The sequence below is a fragment of the Arvicola amphibius genome, chromosome 7 (assembly GCF_903992535.2).
Source record: "Arvicola amphibius chromosome 7, mArvAmp1.2, whole genome shotgun sequence".
NCBI classification, from domain to species: Eukaryota; Metazoa; Chordata; class Mammalia; order Rodentia; family Cricetidae; genus Arvicola; species Arvicola amphibius.
The window spans coordinates 363,459-381,281 of NC_052053.1; the positions used below are offsets into that span (position 1 = coordinate 363,459).

A 17,823-nucleotide genomic window follows, 5' to 3' on the forward strand; every position below is an offset into this window, starting at 1 on the left:
ATTACTTAGACTTCATAGACAGTGATAAAATATCTCAGAAGAACAATAGGAAGTAATTAAAGTTTATCTTATTGAAACGTTCTGCAGGTTTTTGTTTTATGATTACTTAGAATTATCTATCACCTACTTATTTATTTTTGCTTTTAAGATTGTGAAAAACAGAACACCATTATGATGAAAGCTTGTGGGAGTGGATGCAGAGTTGGGACTCAAGTTAATACTATTTATCAAGCTGAAATGTTCTCCTTCCTACAAATTGAAACATTTCCCAATATCATCATGGAGAACACATTTAACACACTGCTTTTGGAAGATATATAAGATTAAGCCATAAACAAATAACAAAAGTTGAGTTATTCAAAAGAGTAAAAGAAATGTGTATATGTTTTGGCATTTTTTTTTATCTTACTAGTTTTCTGCTTGCTAGATTATCTGTTTGGATTTTTTGTTGTTCTATTTTATTGAGAAAGAGAGTGAGATCATGAGAGAGATGACACATTATGCTAAATGTGTAAGGGGTTGGGGAGGATATGTAGCAAGACAGGTGAGGGGAAAGAACGTGATCAAAATGAACGTGATCAAAATGTATTTTATTATTATATAAAATATAAAAATAAAAAAAACAGAAAAAGAATTTGGCATAACAGACTGTCTTTCTCCTTTATAATGATCTTATAAAATAATCTTAAAATATTTAAAGTAAAATAATACAGAGCCAATCCAACAGTTACAAAATATTTCTGAATATAGCCAGCACACCAGAATGTCGCTAATCAAATGTTCATCATTTTTTCTTCCTGGTTTATTATTTGTGATTTCAAATAGATGCACAGGAATGATAAAAGGGAGCACAATATCAGGGCTCCTCTACTGATAGAGATTATCTGAAAGGCACCTGACTATTCAACACTTTACTCAAATATGATAATTCTGTTATATGAATTCATGGAATAAAACTATACTCATAAAATTAATATCCTTTAACACATCTCAGAAAATAATCCAAGAACAGAAAAATTATGTTTACCATCATATTTTTCATTCACATGATCATTTTCTTACTCATCCTGACAAATGATTAAAACATATAAAACCAAGTTAAAGTGACGTACACATATGTACTTTCTGGACTAAGAGACATGAATGAATAAATATAATGCACCACACAAATAGTCAGAATACAAATGATTAGATGGAGAAACATGATTATGTAAAATGCATTAAATTTTTCTGATGTACTTAAAAGTACCTACATGGAAGAAAATAAAGAAATGTTAGGTGAATTGAAAACTTGTTCTTAGTGAATTAATAACCTAGAATCTACTATTGCAAGGATGGTAATTTATGCTTCTAATAGTTGATGTTAAATTTAATCTACTAACAGTCTACATTTTGTTTCTTTCCACATAGAGAAAAAACAACCACACTAAAGAATTTTTTGAGAAAATATTCACCCTAGACATAGATCACTGAAGATAGATGATATGCATAGTACATTTACAAATGATGAAAATTTCATATTTAAGCTCAAAATATAAAAAAGTGGAAAGTGATTGCCTTCTCAAAACAAGCATAAATATATTTAAGATGTTACTCTAAAATCAAAACCACAAAAGTCAAAGATGATTTATACTAAATGGATAGCACTATTCCTTGAGAAATAACCTTTTTAGAGCTGCAATCACCTCCTTGTTCCTGAGGCTGTATATCAGTGGATTGAGCATGGGAGTCACAATTGTGTAAAACAGAGACAGCAGTTTGTCAGTTCCAGGAGAATGCATGGGCTTTGGTCTCAGGTAGGTAACTGTAGCTGATCCATAAAACAGAACCACCACCAGCAAATGGGAAGAGCATGTGGAGAAGGCTTTTGCCTGCCCTTTGGCTGTTGGCAACCTCAGAATGGTGGCAATGATTTTGCTGTAGGATGCAAGGACCAGTATGAAGGGGAATGCAGCCACCACCATAACAACCACATAGACAGACAGCTCGTGCACTGAAGTGTCCCCACAGGCTAGCTTGAGAATGGGGGGTATATCACAGAAGAAGTGTTCTATTTTGTTTGAATTGCAGAAGTGCAGAGAGAAAATCTGACATGTCTGTCCTATCTGTATTGGAATGCCAGCGAGCCAGGATCCCACTGCCAGCTGAGTGCACTTCGTTGGGTTCATGATCAGAATGTAATGCAGAGGGTTGCAGATGGCCACATAGCGGTCATAGGACATTACAGCCAGCAGCACACATTCAGTAGTTCCAAAAATAAGGAACAAGCACAACTGAGTGGCACAGGATATCGCTGAAATGCTTCTGTCCTGCATCTCAATGTTGAACAGAATCCTTGGGACAATAACTGATACGTAACAGATTTCCAGAGAGGAGAAATTTGCCAGGAAAAAATACATGGGTTTCTGTAATGCGGGGTCTATACTGGTTATTACTATTATGAGGAAATTTCCAGTCAGGATAATAATATATATAGTAGAGAACACTGCAAATATAAATCCTTGGAGGTTGGGAAGGTCTGAAAATCCTATCAGAACAAATTGCATCACTGTGGAAACATTTTCTATGGTGTTGAGTTCCTCATGTTTCACCTATGGAAAATGTTAAATCACAAATAGGCATCACTTCTGATTTCTAGCCTATTTAGCTTCATTTATACTTTACTGATGGCTCAAGTCTCTTTTTAATAATTAAACATTTAGATTCCATTGTTCTAAAAAGTATCATCAAATATATTTTTTATTTTGGTTTTTTGAGACAGTGTTTCTCTGTAGCTTTGGAGCCTGTCCTAGAGCTAGCTTTAGTAGACCAGGCTGGCCTCGAACTCACAGAGATCCGCCTGCCTCTGCCTCCCGAGTGCTGTTATTAAAGGTGTGCGCCACCACCGCCCGGCTCAAATAAATGATGATTTAGAACTTGTATTTTCATCTTCTGATATATATTTTATATGTTTTTGCATTGATAGGATATATGATTTAAATTGTATAATTCATTTGTAAATGCAATATCTGAAAGTCCCATGATGTTGCTCTGGTTTCTTCAAGATATTTTCTAGGCTTGTGTTCTGTACAATTATGTTTTTGCATTGATAGGATATATGATTTAAATTGTATAATTCATTTGTAAATGCAATATCTGAAAGTCCCATGATGTTGCTCTGGTTTCTTCAAGATATTTTCTAGGCTTGTGTTCTGTACAATTTCAATACAAAACAAAATGGAATTAATCCATTAAATACCTTTAAATATTATTTCTTTCAAAGCTGTTTTCCTTTCAATGCAAGTTATATAGGATCAGCAGGTATAAATAGTGTTTAGACTTTTTTTTTTTATTTTACTGAGGTTTTATTATTCATTCTTCGTCTCTGGAAAATAAGTACTCAAAATATCACTTAGATGAATACTATAGGATTATTAAATTTTAAACATTTGTTCAAGTCTGAATTCAGGAAAAGCCATAAATATACGATTAAAGCTTAAAGGTGGTAAGTTCAGTAGTGTTCATCTGAATTTTTATAATAATACTTTTCTCACTAATCCTGCTAGCATCATATTTATGTTTTTTCCATTCAGTATTGTTACAGTGTGTTTGTTTGTGTGGTGTATGTGTGTGTATTTGTGCACATTAATGTGTTCGTGTTTATGTTATTTCTATTTTTCTGTTTTTATGCCTAAATATGGGTTAAAAATGCTAATAGTATGCTTTATCTACACATTATGTGTAACAAATAACTTACTGTTTTGCAAAGCTAATTTATGAAGCTACTGAATAAAATATTAACACATTAAAGTGCTTATTTCACATGAAGAGTCTTCCAAATGAGGCTACTGTTCATGGTGAAAGTTTTGACCCCTGCCAGTTGCACATTAAGAATATCATATATATATATCCATATATATGTATATATATCCATATATATATATATATATATATCCCTGTTAATTATCAGATAATGATTAGGAGTAAGAATGTGGCTGAATTATTTTCTTCCTCTTCAATCATATGTAAGTAGTATATCATGTGATTTTTCTTTACTATGACCTTTTTTATTTTCATATTATCTTGTGAAAAATAGGAAAATAAAACGAAGTAGCTCACAATAAAGAGAATCCTCATCACCATTTGTCCACAATGTTAGTGTGGTCAATGAAAAGGTAACAAGCTTCAAAACATAAGTATAAATTTAATTTTATAATAATCTAGAAAACAATACATTGGTTAAAATGTTCTCAGCATCCTGTAATTTTATTATATTTTTATTAGAAAATGGTGATAGAAATTGAATAAAACATAAGATATGTTCTCACCATAGTGGCAGTAGAGAGTGCCAGGAGCCAGAATTCAGGGAGATGTGGGAAGATGGAAGGAGAAGACAATGGACATGAATCTTTCTTTGGTTTACAAAAAGTAAAAATCTAAACCTCTATCGCACAACAGAGAGTTAAAAATTTATATTGTGCCGCTGTATAACAAATGAAACAAAATCTGTTTTTAAACATAGTCATCATAAAGACAATATGCATATTTGTTTGACAGTGTGCCCTGATTTTATCACAGAAATATATAAATGATATCAGAATTTCCTTTCTTAGAACTCATATGATTAACTAATCAGATAAAATAAAAAAGAAGAATGAAGAAAGTCATAGAAGATATGGTAACTGAGTTGATGGAGCATTTATAATTCAAGTAACTGGTGACGTTACTACGGAAGATTTCAAGTTCAGACTATGCTTTCTCTATGCTGCTGTTCACCACTATACCCATTCTTTACTCAGAGATGCATTCCAGTTTAAGGAAAAGACTAATAGAGAAAAGCAACACGGAAAACAAAAGAAACATTTTAGCATAACCATGATAGGATGTAAATCAATTTGATAATACCCATTACCTGAATTACTTAATGGTTACGTAAAATTGTGCTTTTTGGAGATCCTATTTCTATATTTAAAATACATAAAATATTTGATTATTTCTTAAGCAGATTATTTCCTAAATAAATATTGAGAGTTAAATGAAGATATTGGTGAGAACGTGATATTTATTATACAAGCTTAATTTGCAATAGAGTACTTTCCATTTCTTTCACGTGATTACTTAGTAATTATATCCAGAAATGTACAAAGTCTGACTGAACCAGTGTTTCAAATATAAAGCATTAAATTTTTATCTAATTATCTGTAATTAAATATTGATTTTTTTGGTGTTTGTATACTGTATATATATATATAACTTTGTATTTATTCCATTTCATTTCGCACTTACCTATCTTATTCTACACACAATATAATACATACCATTATTGTTTGCCTTCAGTATGAGAAAGCAAAGATAGTTTTCAGTTCATGAATTTTATTTAAAACAGTTTCTCACTGCCTTTTCAAATGTCTCAGTATAAACTAACTATATTATTTAAGTAATAAAATTCGCTTCCCTGGGGATCGCCTCTTTTCCCATGTAACCTTCTAAACTGAAATATTAATTCTCCTTGTCACTCAAAGAGAAGAGTACAACAACCAAAATAATATTCAGGGAGGTTATTTTTAAGAATGTCATGCATGCTTATGTGTTTTGATCAGATCCACTCTGCACTCCTTCTCCAATCTCCCCATCCCAACCACCACTTTTTGTTCTCAAAACCCAAATCCCCTATTTCCCTGAGTCAACCTGGTATTTCTGTATATGTCTATGAGATGTCTGCCTGAGTACATCCCTGAAACATAAATGCATGCCTCATTCCCCAGCAGCCTTTAATTGGCACCAATGTCTCAGATAGGGTTCCGGTTTCATGAAGCTTTTCCTGTTCCATAGTGCAAGTTAAGTTGTCTTGACCTTTTCCAAATCTTGTGCACCCAGTCCCATTTGCCTGGAATTCATGTATGCTACAGACCTGTTATGGTCACAAGAGACTGATTTGCTTCTGTTGTCAACTTTTTAGTTTACAATTTTCTGCACAATCTTCAGAGGAGTGGGTGTGATGTAGGTATCTTACTTAGCTGAGTATTCCACATCCCCTTATTTTATGCATGTTGCCATCTTTGGAAGTCTTTATTAATTAGCATCTATTACAAAAAAGAGTTCCTGTGATGATGGTAGAGGAATTAACTAATCTATTTCATTTTCAGCTTCTACTATTTAGTTATCAAGTAATGGGATCTTTGATCACATCAACATATTATATCTTTTTTAATAATTAGTACAATTTTTTATTTTTGCATAGTTGATGGTCATCATTTTGTAAAAGTAATTTCCAAAAATGTATTGTTTGCTATTGGGAAAAGACACCACAGCTCCCGCATGTTTGAATACTATGTACAGGTCTTTAAAATAATGTATAAATACCTTTCACAGAAATTTATATATGTAGAAAACAATGTCTTTTTTGTCATTCAATTATTTACACTTCCTTCCCTCCTCCCAATCCCCTCCCACTCCCCCACACCCCCTCTTCCCTCTCCCACCCTGCTTGAGAGAGGGCAGAGAACCCTGTCCTGTGTGAAGTCCAAGGCCCTCCCCCCCTCCATCAGGCCTAAGGAGCTGTGCATGCATATAGACTAGGGTCCCAAAAAGCCAGAACATGCCGTAAAAACAAGTCCCAGTGCCTTTATCAATGGCTTCTCAGCCCCCATTGTCAGCCACAATCAGAGAGCCCGGTTTGATCACATGCTCATTCAGACCTGGTACAGATGGATTTGGTGAGCTCCTATTAGAACAGGCACACTGCCTCAGTTGGTGGACCAACCCCTCGTGGTCCTGACTTCTTTGCTCGTCTTCTCCCTCCTTCTGCCTTTCAACTGGACCTTGGGAGCTCAGTCCGTTTCTCTGATTCTATGGTGATATTCGAGATAATCATCAGCGTGATAGTGGAACAAGGACCGTTCAGGTACCATCTCCTCTGCTGTCCAAGGACCCAGCTGGGAACTTCTGGAGGCATTGCCATCCCTGACTTCAAACTCTATTACAGAGCTAAAGTAATGAAAACAGCTTAGTATTGGCATAAAAACAGAGAAGTCGACCAATGGAATTGAATAAAAGACCCAGATATTAACCCACAAACCTATGAACACCTGATTTTCAACAATGGAGCTAAAAGTATACAATGGAAGAAAGAAAGTATCTTCAACAAATGGTGCTGGTATAACTGGAGGTCAACCTGTAGAAGAACGAAAATAGACCCATATCTATCACCATGCACAAAACTCAAGTCCAAATAGATTAAAGACTTCAATATAAATCCGACCACACTGAACCTGATAGAAGAGAAAGTGGGAAGTAGATTGCAACACATGGGCACAGGAGAACACTTCCTATGTATAACCCAGAAGCACAGACAATAAGGGCAACATTGAATAAATGGGATCTCCTGAAACTGAGAAGCTTCTGTAAAACAATGGACACTGTCACTAAGACAAAAAGGCTTCCTACTAAATGGGAGAAGATCTTCACCAACCCCGCATCAGACGAAGGTCTGATCTCCAAAATATATAAAGAACTCAAGAAACTAGACTTTAAAATTCTAATTAACCCAATTAAAAAATGGGGCACTGATCTGAAAAGAGAATTCTCAACAGAAGAAGTGCAAATGGCCAAGAGACACCTAAGGTCATGTTCAATTTCCTTAGTGATCAGGGAATGCAAATCAAAACAACTTTGAGATACCATCTTACACCTGTCAGAATGGCTAAAATCAAAAACACCAATGATAGCCTGTGCTGGAGAGGATGTGGAGTAAGGGGTACACTCATCCATTGCTGGTGGGAATGCAATCTTGTGCAACCACTTTGGAAATCAGTGTGGCAGTTTCTCAGGAAATTCGGGATCAACCTACCCCAGGACGCAGCAATACCACTCTTGGGAATATACCCAAGAGATGCCCAATCATACCACAAAAGCATTTGTTCAACTATGTTCATAGCAGCATTATTTGTAATAGCCAGAACCTGGAAACAACCTAGATGCCCCTCAATGGAAGAATGGATAAAGAAGGTGTGGCACATATACACTTTAGAGTTCTACTCAGCGGGGGAAAAAAAAATGACATCTTGAATTTTGCATGCAAATGGATGGAAATAGAAAACACTATCCTGAGTGAGATAATCCAGACCCAAAAAGATGAACATGGGATGTACTCACTCATAATTGGTTTCTAGCCATAAATACAGGACATTGAGCCTATAATTCGTGATCCTAGAGAAGCTAAATAAGAAGGTTAACCCAAAGAAAAGCATATAGTTATCCTCCTGGATATTGGAAGGAGACAAGATTACATGGTAAACATTGTGAGCATGGAGGTGGGGGCAGGGGTGGGTGTGAGGTTGGGGGAAAGGGGAGAGGGAGAGAGGGAAGGGGGAAGGGAAGGACTGGCAACAGCTTGGGGGAGTGGGAGGGTGGAGATGGAGGAAGGGTGGATATAGGAGCAGGGAAGAAGATACCTACATTAAGGGATCCTTTTTATGGCTGGCAAGAGACTTGGCTCTAGAGGGGATCCCAGAAAACAATGTCTTTAAAATAAAAAAGGTTTAGAAAAACAATAATATTTTAAAACCTAGTAGAATTTAGAATTTTTGTGGATTTAGTATAATTTTAAGAGACTGGCTGACCTTTAGCATGGGCAGAAGAGTAGAGAAAATGATGATCTGGCTATTTCACAAGCTCCAGCTTAAAGCTGAGTTTTTACTGATGAGTAGGCATAGGAGCTGCTTCATGGGCTATAACCAAGCAAAGTTCAATGTTTCTGAGACACAGACAATTACCTTAAAAACACACAAACCACACATAGACACACACACATACACACACATAAAACATACATATACAGTCATGGACACAGAGACAGGGAAACACAAACAGCACATATACAGACAAAGAGACACAGACACACGCACACACACAATACACTGAAATAATTTAAACATTTTTAAAGTTTCAAAACATAAAGACTTACTGAAGTATTGTAGTTATTATCTTTCGTTCAGACAACACAGCATCAGCCATTAGACAAATGGTGTTTTCATGTTTTCAAGATGGTTTTTATTTCTTGTTTCTAATCATTTATCATAGATACATTAGTATTTACTCACTGTGACCCAGAGAGTAAATTTAGTTTAGCAGTAACACTAATTTTTGTTTGCTAATTTTGAACTTATACGGATTCCTTGGCATATGCAAAACTCAGGGATTTTACATACATACATACACCACCACCTGGCTATTTCTCTTAAGATAGTAAACAGTGCCGGGTGTGGTACCACATGTATTTAATGCCAGGGCTGGGGGCAGAGGCAGACTGATCTTTATGAGTTCTAGGCCAGCCTGGTTCTAGGACAGTTAGTTCCAGGACAACCAGAAACCTTTGTCTCGAAAACAAATAGAGAATAAACAGTGTCATAATAAACAAAAAAGTGATATTTTGAATGAATAATTAAACATATTATATCTTTAAATGATTTATGAATTAAGTGAGAAATTCTTTCAAATGGTGACAATTCTAAAATGCCTTAATATAAGATAATTTATTTTTGTTTTTCTATCAGTGAAAAAAGAGGTATCAAAGATTTAGCATTATTGAGGTAGCTATGTGATCTTCAGCCTGACTGTTCCTTCCCTATATCTTGTGGTGAAGTCAGGTCTTTTTATTCTCCACATTATAACATATTATAAAGCTCTGAAAGAATAGTGGATGATAACAGATGTGCCAATAATGCATTTTATGTGTAAAAATTGCAAAAAGCATACACACTATCTCTACACTCTTCCTTCTGTAAATTTTGTCACAAAGCCACAACAATCAGGAAGAGTTTTTTTTTTGACAGAGCAATTTGGTCACCACTTCAGTGGACCAGGCAATTTCTGCTTTTAGTATCCCCAGTTCATCAAATCTAGTTTCAGAAAATTACTGAATGGCATTCTTAATCAATGATCAGATCAATTTAACCAGAGTAGTGTTTTCTCATTTTGTAATGAATATAAATTACAGAATGCATATGCTAAATCTTTATGTAGACATAACCTCGTGGAAAATAGTTCAAAAGCACAATGAAAGAGGATGTTTAATCTAGTCAAAGGAGTGTTTTATGGAAGTAAAATACTAAGTTTAGATACAGAAACAAATATATTAAAGAGGCATTTTATAGACATTTATTTAACGATATCAACATACAAAATTTATATATTTTTCCAGTTTTGAGTCTATCATTTGTAATTTATTTTTCACTATTTACAGTCATTACTTGGGGGCTATATGGACACGAATGGTTAATGATGCTAATCATATTTTATGAGGCATTTCTGAGACTTGTAGTAGAGTATAAATTCAAATATTTTACATATTTATTTATTATGGAGTTTCATCTGTAACTAGGAATTTGGGAAAACATTATTGTGTGAACATACCTTTTGTTATATAATTAATTTTGACACATTTCCCAGTGTTTAAAGAAATGCTATCTTAGGAATCAACTCTGTAACTTTTGTTGATAACCAGTTAAACCATTTCCTTTTATGCATTATATTTAAGATGACATACTTTGCAATTTTTTAGCTATTTTTCCTGATTCCAGAGCTTAAGCTTTAATGCTGAAGTATATTGTCACTTTACTGAGCAATTACACATGTGTCTGGTCTTGTGCATTTATTTATTCTATTTTGTATTACCATCTGTTAAACATTATTCCTTTAATATGAAACAGAAATGCAAAAATAAATATTGCATTAAATCTTTGAATGAGTTCATTTTTTTTCAACCAATTGCATACATATATGACATGCTCTGTGATTACCTTAATTCTATTATTCACTCTTACCCCTGAAACACCTGATGACACTTTACTCCTTCTAAAGCATCACCCTTCTGTTCTTATGCCACCCTTTTAACACTAAATTTAACTTGGCTGTTTGTCTCCACATGCGCTGAAGGTCATTGACTGAGCAGGGACAATTTAGCCAGAATGCCACCACTTCAGAAAGAGACACAACCTCCTTCGAAACGAGGTGCAAATTTGCAAATCTGGGATGAGATAATGAAAATGGATGGTTATGTTACTCGTTGTTCAACTTTCCTATGCAAAGAGCTGTTCAATGTTTGAATAATTTTAGCAACCCCATAATCAGGGGTAAAAGAATGAAAGCACATATCTGTAGATACAATATAACTGTTTGGACTTCAGCAAATCCTGAAATAATCAAGTACTTGCATTCACACTTAAATTCAGGGAATCCATTTTGGTAAACATCGAGAGGCAAAGGTGTAGATCTGTGTATTGTAGTTAAAAAAAGGAAAAACATCAGCAGCAAGAACAACAATAGCAGAACTTCATAGTAAAGTAATCTAGGGTTATGATAATAAAGAAGAAAATAAATGAAAAAAAATATTGTGTATGTTCACAATATTGTTATACCATAAAGTGATCTGATACTAATTAGGGGAAAGGATGTGGGTCTCAGATTTCCCTTTGGTATTGTGATGGAATTATTCCATAGTGGAACAGAATCGCTTAAATAAATAAACTCAAATAGCAACTGCACTTTTTTCCAGATCTTTTCGGGGTGTCAGGAAGACTTGCTGATAATTCAGTCATCACTTATGTACTTACTCAATAAGCATTCATTATTTTATTCCTACTGGAAGTTATTGCTCTATATGCTTCAGAGCCATAGAAGACTGTCAGAAAATATAGGTATGAATATGTTAAAGAATCTATTAACTTTAATGTATGGAAGTAAAATTTTGAATTCTACCTGCATACTTAAAACAAAAATATGAAATTTTAAAGTTTTGCTTTTAAAAATAAATATTTTTTTCTAAAATGTTTTACTGAGGATGGGTAAACTTGCCTAATTAACATCTAAATAAACTAAAGTACATAAGAAAATACGCTTAAAATGCATTTTAAAATGGAAGTGTTTTCCTTCTTAATGTGAGGATGAAGCATTACAAAATGTGTTAGTTACCAGTAATTCAAGGAAATACAACAATCTGATGTTAACACATGGTCCTACTTTCGCAGTTTTAACTTTCTCAGTGCAGCAATCACCTCCTTGTTCCTGAGGCTGTATATGAGTGGATTGAACATGGGAGTCACAATTGTGTAGAACAGAGACAGCAGTTTGTCAGTTCCAGGAGAATGCATGGACTTTGGTCTCAAGTAGGTAATGGTACCAGACCCATAAAACAGAACCACCACCAGCAAATGGGAAGAACATGTGGAGAAGGCTTTTGCCCTCCCTTTGGCTGTTGGCAACCTCAGAATGGTGGCAATGATTTTGCTGTAGGATGCAAGGACCAGTATGAAGGGAAATGCAGCCACCACCATAACAACCACATAGACAGACAGCTCGTGCACTGAAGTGTCCCCACAGGCTAGCTTGAGAATGGGGGGTATATCACAGAAGAAGTGTTCTATTTTGTTAGAATTGCAGAAATGCATAGAGAATATCCAACAGGTTTGGCCAATCTGGATTGGGATGCCACTAAGCCAGGAGCCTGCGGCCAGCTGAGTGCATTTCCTCGAGTTCATGACCAGAGGATACTGCAGAGGGTTGCAGATGGCCACATAGCGGTCATAGGACATCACAGCCAGGAGAAAGCATTCATCTGTTCCCAACATAAGGAAGAAGCACATCTGCACGGCACAAGCCAGCACGGAAATGTTTCTATCCTGTGTCCAAATGTTGAACAGAATCCTTGGGACAGTCACTGATACGTAACAGATTTCCAGAGTGGAAAAATTTGCCAGGAAAAAGTACATGGGTTTTTGCAATGTAGGGTCAAGTCTAGTTATTAATATTATGAGGCAGTTACCAATGAGTATAATCATGTAAATGATGGAGAATACTGCAGACAGAATTCCTTGGAGGTTGGGAAGTGAAGCGAATCCCAGCAGGACAAACTGGGTTACTGTGGAAATGTTGCTTTCTGCTTCAAACTTCATCTGTGGAAATGATTTAGTTAGTCTGAATCATTTGTCTTTAGCTCTGTTTCCATTTCTACAATCCATGAATACCTTTCATTTTTATTACTCCATTCTCTATAAGAATTTGTCACTGTAAACGAATGCCTATTCAAAGCCTCATATTCTGTCCTTCTCAAGAAATTATATTAATTTTATTGTAAAAGGTTTTTTTAAATTTGTAGTATTCACTTAAACTGACTATAATTCGTAATTTGAAATATGTTCAATATTGGTTACTTAAGTTTATACTCATTACTCAGATATGTTTTCTGTGACCCTCAGCTTATATTTATTTGATTTTCAAATCACCAGTGTCAGTCTATGATAATTTTGATTAAATATCTACAGAACAAGGTTGCTTGATTCTTAAAAGCTGATATTAAGAAATATAATACATCAAATATTATTTAAGCATTAATAACAAAGAGAATACAACAAAATACTATTTAAACTTCAATGTAAAATCTGTAAAAGCATCACTTAAATTGTGCTCACATTTTATAGCGAGTAGTGATAATAACTGAGGTGATGTATGTGTTGAAAATCTCAGTAATAACTCTAAGGGGAAGGTGCACATTCCAGACATGTTTACTTACTTTGTAGGAAGATTGCCTACTGCCACTTGTATATGTGACTGTCTTAAACCTCTCAGCTACTCACTAATTCCTCCAAATGTAATTCATTTCCTTTAGTTCATTCTGTGATGTGTTATTGTATGTGGATGTTCTTGGTAGGTTTACATATATTTTCATTTCCTTAACCAGACTGACATTGTAAGCATTTAAAAAAATGTTGACCTTGGACTTAACATAGTGGAGAACCCTGATGGCTCTTTGGCTTGGAGAGGGGTGGAGTGGGGGTATGGGTGGAAGGGAGGGGAGGGAAGGGGGAGGAGGAGGGAAGGAGATGGAAATTTTTAATAAAAAAATGAGGAAAAAAATGTCCGCATTTAATGTGTGTGGGAAACTTATTATTTGACAAAAGTGGTTTAGTATCTTATTGGGAAATTGCTAAGTCTAAGCATCTGTTTCAATCATGCTATCCCCCAAGGTGTAAGATGTGGTTTCAGCTAGAATTCAAAACCTCTCCTACTCAATGAATTTTTTGAAATTTGTGTCTGTGAATGTTAAGTGGATAGGAGTGGAGGTCTGGAAGAATGATTTTATTTCCATTATCGCTTGCAGAAATAGTATTCTTAAAGTCATTTTGGTAGAAACAATATTGTTACATATTAATTTATAAATAATATGGAGGATAAATGGAATAACTCACAGCAAGAGAGATCCACATAAGCAGCCATTGCTAAGAATGGTAAGTGTAGCCAGTGACTTAGATACACACATCAAACACACAACTTAAATAGGAATTTATGGTGTTATTGCGTTTATTATGTTCTGGACAAAACAATTACTTAAAATATCCATAGTCTTCCAATGTCCTAAATTCTATTTATTAAAGTTTGATGCTAAACATTGTAGCAAATAGTGTACATTGTCTCAGAGAAGAGAAAATTTTATAACTTACAAGAACCTTGGAGAACGAGTACTTGAGGGATACAAGGTAAGGTTCATTAGCAGGAACTGTATTGTACTTAAAATTAAAAGTTGCTTTTGCTATCCTACAGCTATGAATATAGTCAATTATATTTTGCCATTTGCTAAACCTAACCCTAAGGAAATATTTGAATATGTTAAACATAATAATTAAACATGCTTCAGGAGAAAATATTATCCCAATTTTAATGATAGGGAGTAACATACATCAAACCTCAGAATGGTACCCAAAACTTTCATAATTGCAATGTAACAGCCAAAAATAAAAGAACAATAAATAAGACTTGGAGAAACGAGTGTCATTACACACACAGTATTGTAACTGAGTTACTTAGATAATCATTTGATTGTGGATAGTAACACAACTATGATATGATTTCAAGTGTGACTTGCTCAAAAAATGCCCATGTAAACTATAGTATCCTACAGTATCTCAATTTAATGTCATTCAGGTAGTCATTCCAATTCATTTTAAATTGAGTATAATGCAGGAAAAGCACCAAACAAAAGGGAAACATTTTGTTAGTAGGTGCATGGAATTTGAACTCAAGTAAAATCCTGTAATCTCTGTCCTGTATTATGTAAATATTGTTTTGACAAATACTGTCTTCAGAATAGATAAATGTAAAAATTTATGTATATGAATAAATCAATACCCTATTAATACATGCTAGTGTTTATGTGATTATGATGAAAACCACAATCATGATATTGATCCTAATTTTAGTATCTGTGCTCCCGACATAAAGTAATTTGTCTTTTGGCCTCATTTGATCTCTTAATAATTTTAACCAGAAGACTATAGGCATTTATGAATCAGGGTTGTGAAATTTTAAAAGAAAATAAATCTATATTTTTAAAATATTCTATTACTATAGATCATTTACTTATAATAAACATGCATTTGTAAGCATAAATTGTAATATACAAAAGTAATTAATGTTAAATTTTTGAAACAGAATAAATAAACTACTTACATTTATTGGATTCTATAAAATGAGAAAAATAGTAAAAAAATTAAATCAGATAAATTATTTTTTTTCAGAGTCTATCTTCATTCTCCAACATATTCAGTGTCAGAATAAAGAGAGTTCTTTAAGTACTAATGGTTCTCTACCCTGGGGAACATCTACTTTCATATTGCATTTTATAATTGAAATGAGCTAGTTTGTCTGACACAGGTTTGATATGACATCCAAAATACTGCATGTACATGCTTTTTTCTTCTTTTTTTTCTTCTCCTCTTCCCACTCATCCTTTTATTGGCTTTTAAATTTTTAACCTCTTGTGCTTTTAGGTGACTCTTTTGAAATGAATTTTAAAACTATTGTAATAGTATATTGATTATATATAAACTAAACTCTCTTTATAATGAGATAAAATACAACAATTTTACCAAGAACAATTATTATTATTTTTTATTCAGAACTGAGATTACTGCATTGTTTGTCAGTATGAGCATTTGAACAGTTATTTGATCATCACCATGAAAAATTCTTTGCCACATCCCTGCCTGCATTATAAAGATTGATTATAAACTGAAGGAAGATTGGTGGGCAGTGATAGAATATGTCCATTATTTTTAGATTCATCAAAACTAGAAATGACATTCAGAGTTTCCATACAGAAGTCCCAATGTAAAATTTAAAATTTATTCACAAGATCACTCCAAATTTCAAGCAAAGCTAGATGATGTTATTTCCAGTTTAACGTCTGTGTGACCAGCAAAGCACTTCGAGGCTTGTGATAACAAGAATTTTAGGCTATGGTTGTACTATGTGTTCAGTTAAGAAGGAGCTCATGTTGGTGGCTTCTGAGCTTTTTGTAGCTAAGAGACTACATGCAAATAATACATGCCAAACAATTGCATTGCTGATCTGTTGACAATAATACAATTTACAGTGTAAAAATTGTGCCTAAATCACAGAGAATTTCTAATTTCAACGATGAAGTTTGCAACAAATTTTTATTGACTTTGCAACAAAATGAATGCCTATTAAGATAATTATCTTTATGAGTGAGAGCAGGGACAAGCAAACCAATTGGTTATCTAATACAAAATGCTCAACCTAGAAAATGCACACACACACACACACACACACACACACACACACACAGGAAACTTTGTTATATATATTATTATACAGATTGAGCAGGTTATATTTAGCACACATATGTACACAATGACAATAAAAAGATAATAAAGTTGAAGAAAAACAATGGGGTATATAAGCTTGTGTGGAAGAAAGAAAGACAATTCTATAACTTTTGTTTAATGTAAAAAATAAAAGAAATAATTGATGTGGAATTCTCCTCTGTATGCGGTAAATGCCACTGGTTAATAAAGAAACAAACTGCTTTGAGTCTATAGCAGAGCAGGGCAGAAGAGAGCTAGGTGGGTGAAACTAAAGTGAATGCTGGGAGAAAGAAGGCGGAGCCAGGGAGAAGCCAGAGACAGTCATGCTAAATCTTTGCCGGCAAGCTACAGCCATGTGGTGATACACAGATTAATGAAGATGGATTAGTTTAGGATACAAGAGTTAGCCAAGCTGGATGGTGATGGTGCATGCCTTTAATACCCACTCGGGAGGCAGAGGCAGGCTGATCTCTGTGAGTTCGAGGCCAGCCAGGTCTACATGATCTAGTTCCACAACAGGCTCCAAAGCTACAGAGAAACCCTGTCTCAAAAACAAAACAAAACAAAACAAAACAAAAAAAGTTAGCCAAAAATAACCTTAAGCTATTGGCCAAACAGTATTACAAATAATATAGTTTCTGTGTGGTTATTTGGGAGTCTGTGCAGCCAGGAACACACAAGCAGACTGATATTACAAATAATCATCTTTTTAACTTAAGGGGATGCTGAAGTAGTTTGTATTAAACCATATATTTAGGAACAGAATGTTAATGTTTGAAACTTTTGTAGTTTTAAGTCAGCTAAAATATTATATAAATCTCATTTCTTAATAGACAAAATGTGCACGCTGAATGGGATCTGGAAGTAGTGTTTTATTTACCTCTGCCATCAAATTAGATATTATTAAGCTTCATATTAAAGCAAGAGCTGTGGAATGTTGTTCCATTGTACAGTTGATGCCACCAAAATCACACCTGATTAGAGTCTTAGGGAAGATTTTATATTAGTAATGTTACAGCTGGCATTTAATAATCTGTGAGTCAAGATATTATATTTACAACTATAATTTCTGCTTACATTCAATGCCTACAATTAAATACTATGTTCAGACTATATAAATCACCATGCCAATCAAGAGTCATAGTAATATTAATTTAATTGTGATTAAACCTGTTCACTCATG

General features: G+C 34.2%; 2 protein-coding genes across 2 annotated transcripts; both read right to left on the reverse strand.

Moving 5' to 3' along the window:
- Positions 1–1,646: 1,646 nt before the first annotated feature.
- LOC119819350 (olfactory receptor 10AG1-like) lies at positions 1,647–4,408 on the reverse strand. The gene is made up of 2 exons (XM_038337518.1): positions 4,384–4,408; positions 1,647–2,575 (listed from the first exon to the last, which is right to left on the reverse strand). Exon 2 carries the CDS (start codon positions 2,544–2,546, stop codon positions 1,647–1,649), a length of 900 nt encoding a protein of 299 aa, XP_038193446.1. The 5' UTR covers positions 2,547–2,575; positions 4,384–4,408.
- Positions 4,409–11,993: 7,585 nt separating this feature from the next.
- LOC119819309 (olfactory receptor 10AG1-like) lies at positions 11,994–12,941 on the reverse strand. The gene has a single exon (XM_038337443.1). The coding sequence runs from the start codon at positions 12,927–12,929 to the stop codon at positions 11,994–11,996; it is 936 nt and encodes a 311-aa protein (XP_038193371.1). The 5' UTR covers positions 12,930–12,941.
- Between the last annotated feature and the right edge of the window lie 4,882 nt (positions 12,942–17,823).